The sequence below is a fragment of the Sus scrofa genome, chromosome 11 (genome assembly GCF_054392235.1).
Source record: "Sus scrofa isolate SSC_HxYL_T2T_F1_AM1 chromosome 11, Sscrofa_HxYL_maternal_Yorkshire_Landrace_v2.0, whole genome shotgun sequence".
Taxonomy (NCBI): domain Eukaryota; kingdom Metazoa; phylum Chordata; class Mammalia; order Artiodactyla; family Suidae; genus Sus; species Sus scrofa.
The window spans coordinates 74,552,766-74,571,683 of NC_139393.1; the positions used below are offsets into that span (position 1 = coordinate 74,552,766).

Sequence of the window (18,918 nt, forward strand, 5' to 3'; positions counted from 1 at the left end):
GTCACACGGGGATTAGGTTTCAATGTATGAATTTCGGCAGCAATCACATATCCAGTGTTTGGCCCTGGGGGAGCTGAGTTCATGCATTTGATGTTGCAGGGAAAGAAATACTTTCCAGTATTTCCACAGCTGTCTTCCCATGAGGACTGAAAGAGGACTTCTAGAAGTATGTATTTAATTTTTTCACTGTATTATTAGATCCATCTTTACATTCAACTTATTACCACCTGGATTAAAAACCCATTGGTCATAGCCTGTGCCCGCGGGTTGGAAGAAAAATATCCGCACTCATATCGGGTCCAGACAGAAAGAAGAGTTTATTAAGAATGGTGAGGTGGAGAGAAAGTAGAATTTATTGAGATATGAGATGCTGCAAGGGGTGAGCTGACAGTGAGCACGTGGTCATGTCTGTTTTTATAATTCAGGGAGAGGAGAGGTCTCAACACACACTTGCGGACCTGATAGACTTGCTGGTTGGTTGGGGGCATATAAGGCCCCTATACAGGCAGGGTGAGGAGTGGGTCGCATACCTTTCCTAGTAGGGAAAGGCATGGGCCAGGTGGCTCAAGGTCAGGGGAGGGCATTACAGTGAGAAGGGAGGGGCCATGAGAAGAGTCTAGTCCTTCTGTCTGGGCCAGAGGCTTTGAGTTCAATCTCCCTGCAGGGCAATACCTTTGGCCTTTGGTCCTGGTACTCTTCTTGGCATTGGGATAAACATACCATGTTCCTAAAGGTGAAGCTTCCCGCTTGCCTCGTGGGCCTGCTGATGAAGCTCAGGGCGGGCTGGCCATTCTTGGAGTAAACAATCTCCTCCGTGCCCTGCCAGCTTCTTTATTCGTGCCAGCTTCAGAGTGGAGGGTCACCAGCCAAGATCCAGGGTCCGTGCCAGGCCTGCCGACCAATATGGCTAATCCATCTTGGACTTGTGACCACAGAATCAGGGTCTTTAATTCTGCGTGACACGTGCATGTCAAAAGGCGTTGATCCATCAGAGAGGCAGCTGATGTGTGCTCAGAATGACTCAGAAGACTCTCAAGAATGTTTGGCTTAATATTTGTGGTGTTTCCAGGTTGGTCTTCAGAGATGCTGTCACACCGAAAGAATGTGTCACTGAGGAGTTGGTACAACACAGCACATTGATTATTGTCTTCTAAGAAAAAAGAAAAAAACCACCTGGGTCTGAAAGCCGCACTTTGTCTCCAATAGCTGGAAGTGGCCACTGGGCATAGTCAGCAGAGAAAACAAAGCTTGTTTTATTGCCGCTCTGCACAGGTTTGCTTGACAGGCTCGGAGGCACATTGAGCTAAAAGGGAGCTGTTCACGATATAATACCTGCTTTTGAGATGTTTCCATTGGGCAGTGGTGCATCAATAGGTGAGAGCTTTGAAAAATGAATGAAAATCCAACATAAAGACACCCATGGCTCCCTTGACTTGGTAATGAATAAACACAGGCAGAGAACATTGGTGTGTGTGTGTGTGTGTGTGTGTGTGTTGCCCCCCGTAGCTCTTTATTTATGCTTTGTACTTTGGTCCCGTGCCATGAATAAACCAGCCTGGCCTCTCATCTCCTTAAGGAAAGATTGCTTTTCACAAGCTCAGAGACTCGGAGATGGCGTCTTCCTTGCTCTCTTTTCTCAACTCGGGGTTAAAACACATCCCATGTCCCATCTCGCCCATGTTTAAGTGTACAGCTTGGTCACGTTATGTATATTCGCATTGTTGGGAAACCCGTCTTCAGAAGCACCTCATCCTGAAAGAGCTGAACCTCTGCTTCCCTCCCCCAGCCCCTCGCACCCACCCTTCTACTTTCTGTTTCTATGAACTGGTTTCCTGCTTTCTTTTCCACATATATTCATTCCTGAGTCTCCTCTCCTGCTTCGGAGGAATTTGGGCTAATCATGCCTTTAAGGAAGAAAGAACAATCTGTGATTTTCACAGAGGTTTCATGAAACGAGTGCCAGCATAGACCCAGCGTCTCTGGGGCTCTCATTAGCATGTCGTTTTTGGCATCACTCTTCAAAATATGTTAAAGTCATCTTGCATAATTAACTAAGAAATTAGATGGTGAATGTGTTGCCAGAATATCGGTGTGCTGCCTCTGTGCACCGATGCCAGTTAGAAACGCAGAGACAGAATTGGAGGAAACGGAAAAATAGCTTTAATTGCCAGGCAAAGAGGGGAACACAGCGGGCTAGGCCTCAAGGACTGTGTGTCCTGCCTTGGAGGGGGTAGTGAGGCGTCTTACAGTGTTTGAGGAGCAGGGAGGGACCAGCTCCCGCACATTTTCCTGACTGGCTGGTGGTGAACTAGTTGCTGGGAGTCAGCATCATAGACCTTCTGGATCCACCTGCTCTGGGGTCTGTGTGCTTGGGGGCAGCACACACAGTTGACTTCTTCCACCTGACGGGGGCCTCAGCACCTGCAAAACAGCTCCAATGACATGGCCCAGAATTAGCTTCTACCGTCTTTGAAGAACCGAAGGTCCTTGACTTTGCTGAATGGCTCTGCTCTCATTATTCTGTCTCACTTGACTGCTTTCCTTTTTCTCTGTACTTCCCCCCTTCTCTGATTCAACTGATTCTTTGAAGTTTTTCTGCAGATAAAAAGGCAGGTGGAGGACCTGAGTGGGGGGGGGGGGGGGAGGTCCCCTCTGGCATGGCCTCCCAAGGTCCTGCTTGGTTACAAAAGGCCAATCCACACTTGAAAAACGAGACCTTTTTCCTGCCTCTCTCACCAGAATCGAGTCTAACTATCCAATTTCTAGGCAAACCTGTGAACTAACTCTTTCTTCTTATCAGGGAGTGTTTCTGTATCAACACATGATGGACTCTTATTTCAAAAACATGCTTATGGCCCTCTGGGATTTTAGTTTAACTTGGTTTTAGCACTCATGTAGTTGTTTGTAAATATGGGCAGAAGACATTTTAATGAGTCCACACTGTGGATAGAATGCCGACACCCTGAATAACCCCAACTCTTTTCTGAGGGGAGTACGCAGAGTTTTCAGTTCCATGCATCCCATGCTGTTAATCACCACTGCAGGTGATTCTTTTTCTTTTTCTTTTGGCCGCCCCACAGCAGGTGGAAGTTCCCAGGCCAGGGATCGAACCCATGCTGTAGTTGCAGCAATACCTGGTCCTTAACCCACCCCGCCACAAGGGAACATCCTGCAGGGGGATATTTCGAGTGTTTTTGTTTTTATTGAAGTGTAGTTGATTTACAATGTTGCATTAGTTTCAGGTGTACAGGAAAGTGGTTCAGTTACATAGACTTTTTCAGATTGTCTTCCATCATAGAGGACTGTTTTTTAAAGGTAGTTCTTATTGCTTGCTTTTGTTTTTGCAGAAACATCTGCATGTTGCCAAGCATGGCTTTTCTCTCAGTGGTGATAGCGGAACATGGCAGGCTGCCTGTGTTACTAAATTATCACCGGGCAGGGTTTTGTGTAAAAGACATACTCTGTACCCAGGCTTTTGATTCTGTATCTTGCATTTAGTTGCCTTTTGTTTTCCCACCGCTCACTTCAAACAGCAGTGATGCTGCAGCAAAGTGGAAGTGTCACTAAGATGCTGACGCCTGGGATGTTTTATCCCAGCGGGGCTTGCAGTGAGCCAAAGCCTGAAATCTAATCCGAATTAACAACGGAATGTGCCACCTCCAAGGCACCTTTCTTTTGACCAAATTTTGAAATAATCCCACACAAGAGCAAACTAGCGACGGAGTTCAAAAGAAAACTGGGGTTTCAGACACTCCAGAGGCAGTGCATCACAAGTAGTTAGCACATCGGTGTATTCTCTGAACAGCAGTAAAAGGAGCACAAATCCTTCTTTTCTTTCTCACAGTTCATATATTTGTAAAAGCCACCTGAGGGATAAGGCGGAGGGGCCCCGTGACCAGTTACTGTTTGTGATGCGGTGGTTTCCTGATGCCGTGCAGTCTCCCAACAGGTGTTTCTATCCCTGCGCGACTGTCAACTGTCGCATGACTCGATTTGTTGCGCATCGTGCCCAGCTTGAGATGATTCCTGACCAATAGAACGTCGTCTTTCATTTTCTCATTTTGCTGTTAACGTGTTTCCTTGAGGGTAGCCTTTCATGAGTGGTTCCCACGTGTGGCTTTTGGAAGATGCGAACTCTCTGCTCAACACGGTCTTGAAATACAAATATATTTTCCAGTTGGCTTTCAAATCTAGATCCCAGGGCGGCGTTGTTTTTAAGGACTGTGCTGCGAGAGTCTCTCCATGAGAATTAGGGCTTGAGAATGATTTCATGTTCATCCATTCAGCAGATTCTTATGAGCGCCCTCTGTGTATCGTGCTGTTCTAAGGAACAAAGCAGATGAAGGTTCACATTCCCCAGAGTGTGCATCTACCAGGGAAAGACAACATTATGAAGAGATGCATCGTTTGGGATGCTCGGGAGTGATAACTGAAAGGGGAAAAATGAGAAGAAATAGACCAAAATAGGAGGATGGAGGTGTGGCGATAAGTTGCAGTTATAAGTAGGGGGTTTGGGGGCAGCCCTCCTGAGAAGCCGATGTTTGTGCAAAGATTCAAAAGAGATGAGAGAATTATCCCTAAAGATGTCTGGGGAGACAGCAGAGCGTTCCAGGTGTGGGAGCAGCCCGTGCAAAGGCCCTGAGGCTGATGTGTGCTTGATGTGCTCAGAGAACAAAGAGGACAGAGTGGCCGGAGCAGCGTGAGCGAGAGGGAAGGGAATTGGATGTGACCTGAGACACGGGGGACAGGGTCGCACTGTGGAGCAGGCCCCCGGGGCCTGGTTTCCATTGTGACGACTCGGCTTTGACACTTGCGTTTTGAGCGGAGGAGTGATAAGTCTAATTTAGGAGATGGCTGGTGTGGACAGACCTGACTTGAGAGGCTCCATGGGAATTATTTAGGTAGTAAGTCCGATGGTGACCATAAGTGACAGAGGTCAAAAGCAGTGCAGAAATGCAAGGGAATTGTCAAGGAAAAAAAAAAAAGGCAACAAGGTATCCAAAGTGGTGACTCAGAGAAGAAACTCCTAAAAGTAAGCTACGTGGCTTCCAAGCTCCCGGTGCCCCACATAGGCATCCCTGTGTGCGTGAGTGCGTGCGGGGACTGGACTGTTGGGGCGGGGGTGGCGTTCCTTTTCCAGTTCTTCCTGCAGACTCTAGGGATGTGCCGGCTGGAGGAGGCAGGTGGGCTGAAGTCTCCAGGTGAACCTGACCTTCAGCGATCCCCTTGTCGCCACTGCTCTACTGGAATTAGTTCCTCAATTACACCCGGGCTGGTGATCCATGTTCCTTTTGATTGAATTTGTGAGAACTTAGAGGAGCCGTATGTGAACCAGGCAGAATGATCTTGGTTGTCAGTGCTGCGGTTTATCCACAGCCAAGGACCCGCGTGTTTGATACTGAAAGGAAAAAGGCGTTTCATTCAGGCTCTTTCACCCCTTCTAATAGACTGTTAGTATATCCGGTTGTGCCTTCTGTGGTTTTGTTCTACTTATGTGTAAGTTTCTTCTTCCCAAGTTTAGGATCTATGGGCTTCTATTTTGTCTTACTCTGGCAGGATGCTGGCAGGAGAGAACTGTTAACAACAGTGAACACATACAATTTTTTTTGCCTTTTAGTGGTTTTCCGAGTATATAGATCATAGAGGTGGTTCCTTCGCCTCAAATCCACTATCTCATTCTCCAACCCCTCATCAGAAGATACTGGAGGACTTCCTGTTGTGGCTCAGTGGTTCACGAATCCGACTAGGAACCATGAGGTTGCAGGTTCGATCCCTGGCCTCGCTTAGTGGGTCAAGGATCCGGCGTTGCCATGAGCTGTGGTGTAGGTCACAGAGGCAGCTCAGATACCATGTTGCTGTGGCTGGGGTGTAGGCCTGGGGCTACAGCTCCGATTAGACCCCTAGCCTGGGAATCTTCATATGCCGTGGGTGTGGCCCTAGAAAAAAACAAAAAGCCAAAAAAAAGAAGGAAGATACTGGAATATAAAGGCAAGTATAAATTGTATTTCCTAAGTGGTTAAAGTGTAGTGAGGCTTAAACATGTTCCAGAGGGAGTTTGCATAGCTACTAAAAGCTGGAAATACCTTGGAAAACACGGAGCCTAACAGTTAACTAAGATCTATTGAGACTCGGCTAAATGCTAGTCCTGGTGCCTGGCCCTGATGGCTGTTTACATGTAGTTGTCTCCCCGCCATCTCTTTAGGGGACATCCCGGTTCCATTGCTTAGAAGGGAAAGTCAGTGCCTGCGTCGTCAGGCATTGAGGTCACAGCGTGGCGACACCAGAACCCATGTCGTCCCCCACTTGCGCTACTTTCACATGTAATCTCGCTTGTATTTATATGAAATAGGAATGGGTTCGTCCATGGAAAGTGTTGCAAATGGTAGGTTCTGCTCTTTGATGAAAATACTTCTTATGTTGCTTGACTTTTTCTTACCCCTCACCCCTGAATGTATCAGTTCCTTCAATAGACTCTCAGTGTTTTTAGATATTTTTCCTTTTTTTGTTGTTGTTGTAATAAAACACACCTAAATTAAAATAACTTTGGCCCTCCTTAGCATACAGTTCAGTGGCAACAAGCACGTTTACACTGCTGTGCGACCAGCACCCCCATCCATTTGCAGAACGCTCATTTTCCCAACCTGAGCTCTCTACCCATTAAATAAGAATTCCCGGAGTTCCCGTTGTGGCCCAGTGGGTTAAGAACCTGACACAGTGTCGGTAAGGATATGGCTTCTATCCCTGGCCTCATTCCATGGGTTAAGGATCCAGCGTTGCCGTGAGCTGTGGTGTCGGTTGCAGCCAAGGCTTGCATCCCACGTGGTTATGGCTTTGGTGTAGGCCAGCAGCTGCAGCTCTGATGTGACCCAGAGCCTGGGCACTTCCATGTGCCGCAGGTGCAACCGTAAAGAGAAAAACCTAAAAGCATGCCCCATCCCTAGCTGACTGCCTGCCCCTGGCAACCATCATTGTAGTAGTAATGCATCTTGTATTTTTGTTACATCCTTAACTTGTTTCATTTCCCTACGTCTGCAGCCTCTGTACTTATGTTCTTCTGAGCTTTCCAGGTTTTCAAAGAAAGAGAAGTCCTAGCTCTTTGCCTGGAACTCTGACCTCCTTTCAGATACAAAAACCAGACTCTCACATCTGAGAAGTACACGAAAAAGGTGGAGAAATGTTAGTATTTCTTTTAGAGGTTTTCTGGAAACTCCAGAGCCTGGATTTCTTAAAGGATCCAGAAAGTTATGTTTTCACCCCTTGCATTACCTATTTTTAATTTAAAAGCCTTCTGCATAAAAAATAATCTAAAAATGCCTTTTCAGGATTGAGAAGCGATGCCCATCCTCCCTACTGATTGAAAAACATTAAAAATGTTTTCTGTCAAAAGCATCTGTAAACATTTTAAATGATTTCTTTCTTTCGTTTAATGTTCTGGAGAGCCTCGGAGGTGGTTCTGGAGAAAAGCTGTGTTTCAGAAACACGGCTGAAGAGCTCTGTTTGCACACGAAGAAAATCGAGAGGCAGAAACCACGTGTGTTGCTGGGTTTTTACAAAGCCTTCACCTTTCCGTTCAAACGTTAAGCTAAATTCAATAAAATCTACTTTTCATTCTTCCTTTGGGATAATGATTTGGGGGGCCAAGGTCCGCTATCAGCTGTATTTTCATAAAGTTCACGCTCAGCAGGCTGCATGCACTTTTGAGGTTTAATTAGAGCACTGGGTCCAGAGAGAAAAGCATCCAACTAAATAAAAATAAGGAAAAGGCCCACGTGTTGCTGGAAAGGGCGCCATGCTTTTCGTGAGCGGCGGGATCTCTTTACACTTGCTTTATGCATTATCTGCCGGAGTCTCTGTCCCCGGTCTCATGGATATTTAAAGTAACAAAATGTCAAGCAAGATTTTTGTATCTCAGTCAATGGTAGACTCTTAACATTCATCCACTTTCTAACGGTAATCAGAAGGCAGTGAATTGCCCAAGGTCAAGAGCCGACACATCCTGCACTGTGATTAGCCAAATTCCCCATAAACATTTTTCCTTTTCGCACATTATGCGTTTGCAAGAAAAGCAAGCGAAATCCTCTCCTGCACGTGCCTGGGCGCGGACATGCGCATGCGCGCGCCCGGGGTCTTGGAACGAAGGAAGCCGGGCTGCTCTGTGCGAAGGACGCTGTGGTTAGAAGCGGAGCTAAATTACAGCCAAGTTGCTGAAAGGGACCATTCTCTTCCCCGCCCGAGTCAGGACTCTGAAATCCAATCTGAAGTGTGTTTAATGAGTGTTCTGGACGCTGGGGCTCAGTGCAGAGGGAACAAGGAGCACAGTGTGTCCCCGCAGACGCCGTGGCCACCCTTGGAGCCGCAGCATCGCGAGGGAAGAATTGCAGCGTTTGTGCACCTAGCAGATGGGCGGGCCTAAACATTTAGCTACCTTCTCCCAGAACGAAAGCCTTGTCCCGGCTCCCCAGACTTGGGGTTTAAATTTGTCGTTCCTGTTCTTGCTCTGCTTGGCACCTCACAGCAATGGTGATCACACAGCTGAGGCTGCCCCTCCATCCCCTGTTGGGTTTTGAGTCATTTTCCTCCTTCTCTCCCCTCCCCCTCCTCTCCCCTCTGTCTCCCACTCCCCTCTCTCTCCTTCCTTTCCTTAGACCAGGTAGAGCTGGCTGACTTCTGGGTACCGTCTTCAGGCTGGGTGTACACAGAGTCATTTAATCGTCACCAGTCTTAGGAAGTGTTTTGGTCCTGTGCCCATTTTGCAGAAGCAGCAACTGAGGCCCAAAGAGCAATGCGCTCCAGATCACATTGCCATGTAGCAGAGATAGGGGATTTGCAAGAAGGCAGGTGCCACCAGAGTTGCAGTGGTTAATGATTATATAACCCTACCTCCCCAAGTCCTCTGAGGGGCTGGAGACACAGCATGAGAAACACCTTCCCCATTCAGCTGCTGGACCTCTTAATTGAGCCTCGACACATCTCGCCTCTTGTCCTCGCTACCACCCCTTTGTCGCCTGGTCTGGTTTCTAAGAGAGTTTTCAACTGTATCTTGAAACTCTCCCAGTGACATTTTTATTTCTGCTGTGCTGCTTTTTTATTTCTAAGAGCTCTTTCTTGTGAACCAAATACTCCTTTTTATAACTTTCTGGGGTTAGGTTAGTTATAAACTCTGAGCTATATGAGGATACAAATTACAGGGTTTTTAAAAGTTTTTTTTACTCTCCCTGCATTATCGGAAGTACCTGGCGTCCTGGTTGCTGACCTTTTGGGGAGTTCGGCGGGATCTGGCTGCTTCCTCATGGCTTCCTCTCCTCTCCTCTATAATTAGACTGCAGCTTTCTCCTCTGTCATTTTCTAGAATTTGGGGGAACTCTCTCCCCTGCTAAATATTCTCTCATTTTCTCTCTTTTCGATGACTATTCCCTTTTTCATTCTTTTACTGTTTTTTTCTTAGATAACTTTTTTTGAGGGGAGGACATGCCTGCAGCCTGTGAAAGTTCCCAGGCCAGGGATTAAACCTGGGCCACAGACGCCATCCAAGACACAGCAGTGACAATGCCCAGTCCTTAACCCACTAAGCCACCAGGGAACTCCTCTTTCACTGTTATGGAAGCAGAGTTTTGGGATGGAGATAAGCTGTGTGTATTCATTCAGTCTGCCATCTTTAGCTACACGTCTCACCTTCTTTATCGTGTGTTGAGCCCAGTCTGGCTGTGGCCTTGTGCTAAAATTTTTAAGAATATCTTTATGCACCGAAAGGTGGGTTCCTGTGGAATTTCTCAAATTGCGTTGGACTTTTGCTTCACAGTTCCTTTGTGAAGATGGGGAAAAAATCCATTGCTTTCTCCAATTAGTCTACTACTTACTGAGTTTATGTGATTTTTGAGCTAGAGAAATTTCGAAAGCGAGGATGTTTATGTTATGGAATCCACTTATTGCGTTATTTTGTTACAATCTCTTTGTTCAAAAGGGACAGTGCAGACTGTGACCGCGTTGTCTCTGTCCCCAGGTGGCTAAGAGTTGGGTAACAGCACCACGGCAGGTGGCTGTATGCGTTTGCTAGAGCTGCTGTAACAACGTACCACAAGCTGGTGGCTTGAAACATGAAGAAATCTATTGTCTCTATTGCTGGAGGCTAGACGTCCAGAATCAAGGTGTCAGCAAGGCCTTGCTCCCTCCAAGGCTCTTGCATCTTCCAGCTTCTGGTGGGGGCCGTCCATCCTTGGTGTTCCATGGCTCGCAGCCAGGCCACCTGTCTGTCTCTGTCATCACACAACCTGCTCCCCGTGTGTCTCTGTCTTCACACCATCTTGGGAGGACACCAGTCCTGTGGGGTTAGGTTCTAGCCCGGTGACCTCATCTGAACTTAATCGTGTCTGCAAAGAGTGGTGTTTACAGGTACTGAAACTTAAAGCTTCACCATATCTTTTTGAGACACAATTCAGCCCATAACAGTGGGTTTGGTGTTTTTTTTTTGTTTGCTTTTTGCTTTTGTTTTTGGGTGTGATTGAGTCTCAAGCTTGCCATTATCCCCAAATGGAAATTGGAGCTGAGAGACCACTGAATGCACCAGCCCTGCCTCTCGAGGGTGCACGTGTCATTTGGTAGCAACTCACCGTGACTGGGTACCTTGCTCTCAAGGCAGAGTCTTTGCAGCATCCCCTGGTTGCTTCTTAGAAACTCAGGCCTCATCCCAACCCTCTCCAATCAGTGTCTGCATCTTATTAAGGTCTGCAGGTGGTGGGTGGGCATGCCACCTGGAGAAGCTCTGCTCTGAATCACCTCCAGCAGGATTCTAGGGAAAAATTAGCAGGGCCCCAGTGTGGACTCTGCCCTTGGGGACATGGTCATACAGCACACGGATGAGGTAGTCAGCCTTTCTATCTGGTACGTTGTAGAGATACCTTTGGGTTAGGAAATGGGACAGTCTTCTCAATGTCACTCCATTCCTCCACCATCAGTTCTATAAATTAACATTTCCCCATCGCAGGAGAAGCAACAATGGCAGAGAACTTGTGTGAGGGGCCAGGCTGTCTGCTAGGTAACTTTGTGGTCATGGTTTTATTTAATTCTTACATTGATCCTAAGGGGTCAACAGTGTCTCCAGGCCTTTCATGGCTTCATGCCCTGCGGACTGGATTGTGTCCCTGCTGCCCCACTGTGGCTGTATTTGGAATGAGGAAGCAGGTAAGATCAACGGAGGTCGTAAGGGTGGAACCCTGATCCTGTAGGATTAGGGACCTTATAAGAAGAGACACTGGTGTGTGTGTGCTCTCTGTCTGTTTCTCTCCCTCCGTCTCTCTCTCTACCACTCTCTCTCTCTCTCTCTATCATAGGACTTAGCATATATACTAATTTAGCTGGTTTATGGTCTAACCCTTGCTTGGAGAGAGACACTTGTCGTACTGATTTCCATTCCCTAGGCCCCTAGCACAGGGCCTGCCTGTGACTACTTGGTAGATGGAGCCCAGGCTTCCTAAGCCAACAAAGTTATTACTGCCTCGCCCCACCTGGTCAAAACTGCCCGAGGGCCAGAAGGAAGTCTGCAGTGTACATGACACGCTGAGATCAGACGTGTTGGAGGTTAGTGGGTTATGGAAACCTGAATAGTATTCTCATAGGCATTAGGGTAGGAAGAAGAGAGCCAGGGCCTTTGAGAGAAGCCCTTCCTTCCCCGCTGCTGGAGAAAAGCACGCCCTGATTGTCATGGTTACCGTAATCCCAAGCCAGGAAAAAAAAAAAAAAAAAAAAACCTTTCAGAAACAGCTCTCAGAAACCTCAGCAGATGCACATTTTGTGAACTTGGTCAAATGTTGTCGATGTCTTTATAGATTTCTATGCGCTGATTTCAGAGAGGCAGGCTTTAGCTTGTATTAAGTAGGGTGGATCCTTTGTTCAGCCCCTTTGAGGAGGTGGGCAAAGGGAGTAGAGCTTATTTCCAACCCAGAAAGAATTGTCTTTATTCTTTCAGAGGAGACAGAAAATACTTCCTCATGAAACCCGAAGGCACAGACATATTTTAAAGGCACAATAAACCAAAGCAACGTGGAGTCACAATTTTGAATAGCTTGACGCTCTGGGTGAATGTTGCTGCTATTTATTCATTCAGTGCCGAGTTCGCAGACACTCCCGAAAAATGTAAACCTCCTCCTAAAATTTAATGTTACAGGAGTTCATGAAAAGCCTATTCAAAGTGGAGAGAGCGGTGGGGACACACGGTGAGCAATCAGCCACCGTATTTGGGCATGAGATTAAAATGCAGATGCCTCTTGGAGTGTAATTAAAAGTAGCCAATAAGAACCAAGAGACAAAAATTTGGTTATGTGGTTTCCCTAAGTACTGGTTTGTTCTCCAAAATATAACCTGGAATTACTATTTGGTGTCTTTTCTGTAAGGAGTACACGTCTGGAATATTTTAATCAAGACCCGCCATGTGTGGGGTTGGCCAGACTCTTAGTTTCTTGGAGTCTATGGGAGTCTCAGAGGTTCCTAAGACCCCTTTCATGTGAAACCATTAGGAACATAAAGAGGTTTTGAGATGATGCCTAAGTTTGTACTGGGGAAATAACAATTCAAAAAAAATAAATAAATGATGCCTAAGGTATTTGGTTTCCCTTCCTCATGTGATAGTTTGTGCAGCCATAAATATAAGCATGTGCGCTGTGTGTGTGTCTTACGTAGGCTGCTCTCTGAGAAAAATACCTTTAACAGATGCATTTTCCTGAGCATCTCTTCTTTGCGCTCTGTTGGCTTCATCTGTGCTGTTGCCACGTTCCCCCACCTTCAGACGTTACTACCTCATTTATAGGTTTGTTGCAGCCACAAAGGCCTCGTGGATTTATAGCTGGGGAACCCGATCACCTGTCCGGTGCAAAGACCGCCCCCGATGCATTTATCGTTCCTTCCAACGTTGTTCATATTTTGCTTTTTTTTCTTTTTTGCCAGACACTTCAAAGAGCCCTTTGTGCTGGGACATATTAACAGCACTTTAGTCCACACACGCGATTATGCACTCATTCTTCCCATGTGTAAGGCTCTTTCGCAGCCACTCAGCTTGAGCTGGGGTCCTACCCTCAGTATTTTCTAAGATCTAAGGTAAAGGAAGTAGATTCGCTATTTGCTTGTTCTTAAAAATACTTGCAACAGATTCTCCTGTCGTGATCCTCCTCAGTCATAGAGAGACGTGAACAACAGCCTCAGTTCCTTTTTAATTTTTGCTTGTTTTCCTGCATTTTGGGGTAAAAATAAACATTTTTAGCCAATTTTAAGTGTACCTCTCAGAGGCATGAAGTACATTCACGGTCTTATGCGACCATCGCCACCATCCGTTTTACACTCTGTGGTGTGATTTTATTTGATTTTATTGTTTTATTTATTTATTGTCTGTTTAGGGCCACACCTGTAGCCTATGGAGGTTCCCAGGCTAGGGGTCCAATTGGAGCTGTAGCTGCCGGCCTGCACCACAGCTTATGGCAACGCTGGATCCTTAACCCATGGAGTGAGGCCAGGGATTGAACCTGTGTCCTCACAGATACTAATCAAGATTCGTTTGTGCTGAGCCATGATGGGAACGCCTGTGGTGTGATTTTAAACAGAATTACTTTTTTTAAAAAAATTTGATCGTGGTATAGTTGATTTACAATATTGTCTTAGTTTCAGGCATGCAGCAAAGTGAATCAGTTATATGTATATATCTACATATACATTAAACAGAATTACTTTTAATGTGAAGTTCAAAAAGCCTCATTGGAGTCAAGTGTAGAGAAATGACCTCTGAACCGATGGCAGAAAGCCACTCTTTGAAGGAAAGGGGGGGGGGTAATTTTTCTTAAAGAGTGAGGATAAACTCTTCTCTTGCTTCCCTTCTCTGAGATGCTCTCTCTGAAGCAGAACTTAGCCCTGGGAGTATGGCTAAACCGGGACACTTCTATGCCAATTCCTAAAAGAAAGGGGATCAGGTCCCTGGACGCTGCTGTCGTGATGTCTGGAAGCATTTTAGGCCATAGCTGCCTGCTGTACCTTGTAATGCTAATGCTGTCTCCATCCACCCATGAAATGGTCACGTAGTAACTGCAGTTCAGCCCTTAGAAGTTCTTTCTAGCAATGCTGCCTACTGGCTTTCCTTGTATCCTGAATATACAGCGTTCAAGGCGAATGCATACAATGCATTAAAGACTCCTATCGTACAGATGCATTTTAGGAGCTATAGTTTCATTCAAACTCTAACTCCTCCCTGTATAAAAATTTGAGTTCCGGAGTTCCCGTCGTGGTGCAGTGGTTAACGAATCCGACTAGGAACCATGAGGTCGCGGGTTCGGTCCCTGCCCTTGCTCAGTGGGTTAACGATCCGGCGTTGCCGTGAGCTGTGGTGTAGGTTGCAGACGCGGCTCGAATCCCGCGTTGCTGTGGCTCTGGCGTAGGCCGGTGGCTACAGCTCCGATTCAACCCCTAGCCTGGGAACCTCCATATGCCGCGGAGGCGGCCCGGGAGATAGCAACAACAACAACAAAAAGACAAAAAGACAAAAGACAAAAAAAAAAAAAAAATTTGAGTTCCATCAAAAAGCTATTTTGCAGCAAAGATTTGTACAAAATTATAAATTTTAAGGCAAGTTTTAAGGCTTGCAACCAGGCTTCTATCACTTACTAACTAGATTCCAAGCATCTATTTCCAGCCTCTTATTACTACCGAAATAAGCTCGGGATGGTCACAGAAATCTGCTGACTCAGCAAAGGCTCTGATTCACATGGTAGCCTGACCTCTCCTCGGAGTGTCTATAAATTGCTTAGTTGGACTTCATTCCATAAAGGCATCCACTGTGTATTGATTTTTTTACTTGTTTAGACTCCTGGTGTTGAATTGGAGTCTCAGTTCCCAGACTCTGTAAATCTAGATGAAGTTATCAAGTTCACTTAGTTCCAGGAATTCTTTGGGAAACGTGAGTGCCTGCCAGCTGGTCAGATAATGGGTGGTTCATTTTGTAACAAATAGAAAATGTCAAGAATTGTGAGAAAGACGTATAGGGAAACTGGAAAGTGGTCTTCTCTCTCTCTCTCTCTCTCTCTCTCTCTTTTTTTTTTTTTTTTTTTTTTAGGGCCATACCCAAGGCATATGGAGGTTCCCAGGCTAGGGGTCTAATCAGAGCTGAAGCTGCCAGCCTACGCCACAGCCCACGGCAACACCAGATCTGAGCTGCATCTGTGACCTACACCACAGCTCAGAGCAATGCCAGATCCTTAACCCACTGAGCAAGGCCAGGTATCAAACCCTCATCCTCCTGGATCCTAGTTGGGTTCGTTACTGCTGAGCCCCTACGGGAATGTCCGTCCCCAAAGTGGTCTTCTCTTAAATCTTCTGATACCAGAATTCTGCCAAACCTTCTCAGCACCTGGCCCATCTTGACCGTGCTCTTACTGGCCTCTGCTGATTTTACTGAACAGAGAGGAGGGCCTCCAGCAAAGAGCTGCGCCTAAGTGATTCACAGGGCCCAGTGGGTGTGAGAACTTGAACCCAGGGCCCTATGGGCCTGCCTGGTGCATTCCCAACTGCTGTCCACATGGCCAAGGGCACACTGTTGGGCCAAAGAGGTGGGAAATGAGACCAGTGACCCATAATCCCTGGAGTTGGTCACACTGGGTACATGCAGGTGTGTGTGTGTGCACAGGATGGGGTGGGGGGCACGTGTCAGACAAGAATGGAGCTGACACACCATCACATGTTACTCTCGCTGTGCGCACGAGTGAAATGACTCTCCCATTTACCCTTGAACGAGGCATTCAAGTCTAGAGCCTGGAGAGTTTGGGGTTATCCGTGGAGAACACTGCATGCCCTTCGATAGCTGTGAATATCTGCTGGATTTCAGCGATGAGGAATATGGGAGTATAAAGTGGTGCCTACAAAAAAGATGCTGGACACTAAAGCATCTTTGACGGCTCCTCAGGTCTCGCTGTTGGGCAGCCTGATGGACGTGCCCTTCCTTGTACTTGTCAGGCTCTGACTCCTCTGTCGCTTCGTTTCCTGGGTGACTAATTGGTTCCTAAATTGCTCTGCTCTTATCAGAGTGGAGGTGAAAGTATTAAACCCGTAACTGGAGACCGCGATGTCCTTGAAACATTTTTCCCGCCGCGTTTGATCTGTGTGGTGGAATTGGACCCATTTTGTTAGAGGGTCATTAAGAATCTATCAGATAGTGAGAAACCAAGACATAGGATTCTCCGCTCTTGAGGGGAGAAATTGGCCTCTTCTGTGTCCTCTCCCCTTTGCCTATAGATTCAGTGCATAGAAGCTGGGTGTGTCGTATTGATTCCCGTAGACGACGAGTGACCAGGTGCTTTGCTGAGCCCATGGGAATATAAAGGCGAACAAGTCGCCCAGCATTTCATTGACGAGACAGACACAGAGCTACTTAACTACATATCATACAGTAGAATGAATCATTGTATTCATTCAGGCTTTCCACTTCCGCAGAAGGGCATGGGATCATGAGTTGAAAACTTATGTCCATGCAAGACGGCACACACATATTTATAGCGTCTTTATTCATAATTGACAAACCTTGGAAACCAAGATGCCCCTCAGCAGGTGAAGAGGCAGAGAAGCTGTGGTCCGTCCACACAGTGGTGTGTGATTCCGCAGTAGAAACAAATGGACTGTCGCACCCTGACAAGGACGGAGGCACCTTAAATGCAGATCACTAAGTGAAAGAAGGAAAGTCTACACACTAGGAGGTCCCATCATGGTGTAGCAGAGATGAATCCGACTAGGAACCATGAGGTTGCAGGTTTGATCCCTGGCCTCGCTCAGTCGGTTGAGGATCTGGTGTTGCCATGAGCTGTGGTGTAGGTTGCAGACACGGCTCCTCGGATCCTGCATGGCTGTGGCTGCAGCGTGGGTCGGCAGCTGTAACTCTGATTGGACTCCTAGCCTGGGAACTTCCATGTGCTGCGGGTGTGGCCCTAAAAAGCAAAATAGATAAATAAATGTCTACATACTGTATGAGTCCAACCATATGACACTGTGGACGAGACAGAGGCAACACCGTAGAGACCGTAAAAAGATCTGGGGTTCCAGTGGGTGTAAGAGGGAAGGGGGAGGGGAGGGCGGAGTAGGTGGATTTTTAGGCTGGTGAAACGTCCCCTGTGTGATCCTGCTTCGGTGGCTGTATTACATTATGCCTTTGTCCTAAGCCATAGAACCATGCAACGCAGAGTGAATTCGAATTAAACCCTGGACTCTGGTTGATGGCAGTGTATCAGTGTCGGCTCAACAACTGTGGCAAATGTAGCACACCGATGCAACACCCTAGTAATAGGGGATGTTGAGTGTGCTGGGGAGAGATGTCTGGGAACTCGGCATGCATTTCCTGCCCCATTTTCTAGAAAGTGACAGCTGCTCTAGAAAAAAGTGTTATTATTTTTAAATCTTATTTTATTGAAGTACAGTTGCTTTACAATGTTGTGTTAATTTCTCCTGTGCAGCAGAGCGATTCAGTTGCATATATGTATATACATATATATAGACACATGTGTCTGTACATTATTTTTCGTATTTGTTGCCATTATGGTTTAATAGGATATTGACCATAGTTCCCTGTGTATACAGGAGGACCGTGCTGTTTATCTAGTCCATATATAATAGTTTGCATCTGCTAACCCCCAACTCCCAGTCCATCTCGCCCCCATCCGCTTCCCCCCTGGCAACCACAAGCCTGCGCTCTGTGTCTGTGAGTCGGGGCTTCTGTGGTGTAATTAGGTTCCTTATTTTAGATTCCACATGCATGTGATACCTTATGGTATTTGTCTGTTATTTTTTTTAAAGAGGGCGAGTGTCTGGGATTGGGGTAGGGAGGAGATGGCAGCATCTTTGCGTGAGAGCAGGGAGCCAGCAGTGTGCCCGGGGCTGGTGGCCGGGGTGTCGCGGAGACGGCTGGTGGCGAGCTGCTGCTGATTTGGGAACCGAGAGGCTTCCTGGGGTGGGAGCTGCGGTTTCTTTCCATGGCTGCCTGTCTCAGCCTAACTCTTGCTGTTTCTCTTCCCAGCAAAGAGCCCCCGGGAAAGTGCTGCTGGACGCAGTGTGCAACCACCTCAACCTCGTGGAAGGAGACTATTTTGGCCTCGAGTTTCCCGACCACAAAAAGATCACGGTAGGTGACGTCCGTGGGATGCTGGGTTGCACTGTCTGCCCGACTCAGGAGAGGTAAATAATTGGGCCCTTCCTTGGCCATACAGACCTGTACACCGGGAAGAGTACCCCGAAACCCCTTGGTGGTCTGATTTTGAAAGCAACGTGTGCATCTGATTAGCGAGGTCAAAGGGAAGAGACGGCAAAGACTGTTTCCCTCTCACCCTTTCCCTCCACCTCTTCCTCCAGCGCACACCCTTCCCAGCGCTTTGTGTGTCCTTCGGTACCCAGACATGTTTGTGAAACCTGATACTATAAGGAAACAATACGCAATGCCCTGTATCCATCCACGCACTGTTCATTTATCCTGGAGGTTTCTCTTTTTCAGCAAGTTAGAATCTATTTCCTTCCTCTTCACGTTTGCTGCTCTTCCACTGAATGGATGTGTGTGACTTACCGCCTTTGCTGTAAAGGATGGAATACTTAGGCTGTACTCCATCATTTGCTGTTATAGACAATGCATGTGCCAGTGAACATACTGGCACGTGTGCATGTGCATTCACGGCCAAGGGTTTCTTTGGGTAGTTCAGATCCAAAGGCATGGAAATGGGTCATCCATGGGTTCGAGCATGTTCAAGCTTGCTAAGTATGTCATGTTGTTTTTGAAAAAGATTTAGCTGATTTGAACCCAAAATACAGCACAGAGCTTACTGTTCCTTCTCTTTTGGCTGATGTACTTTCTTGAGGCTTTATGCGAGTCTACCTCTTCTTAGACACCCTTTTAGGGTAGAAGTTCCTTGACTGCTT

The 18,918-nt window shown here is 46.9% G+C and overlaps 1 protein-coding gene across 16 annotated transcripts in view; it reads left to right on the top strand.

Moving 5' to 3' along the window:
• FARP1 (FERM, ARH/RhoGEF and pleckstrin domain protein 1) overlaps window positions 1–18,918 on the top strand; it is a 309,200-nt gene that overhangs the window by 179,624 nt on the left and 110,658 nt on the right. For 14 of the 16 annotated variants that reach the window (XM_084982203.1, XM_084982197.1, XM_084982198.1 and 11 more), the window contains one exon: window positions 18,029–18,133. In XM_084982203.1, the coding sequence (XP_084838329.1) occupies window positions 18,029–18,133 (105 nt within the window). Of the gene's footprint in view, window positions 1–18,001; window positions 18,134–18,918 lie in introns of all 16 variants that reach the window. The other 2 variants (XM_084982208.1, XM_084982209.1) reach the window with 1 other exon arrangement.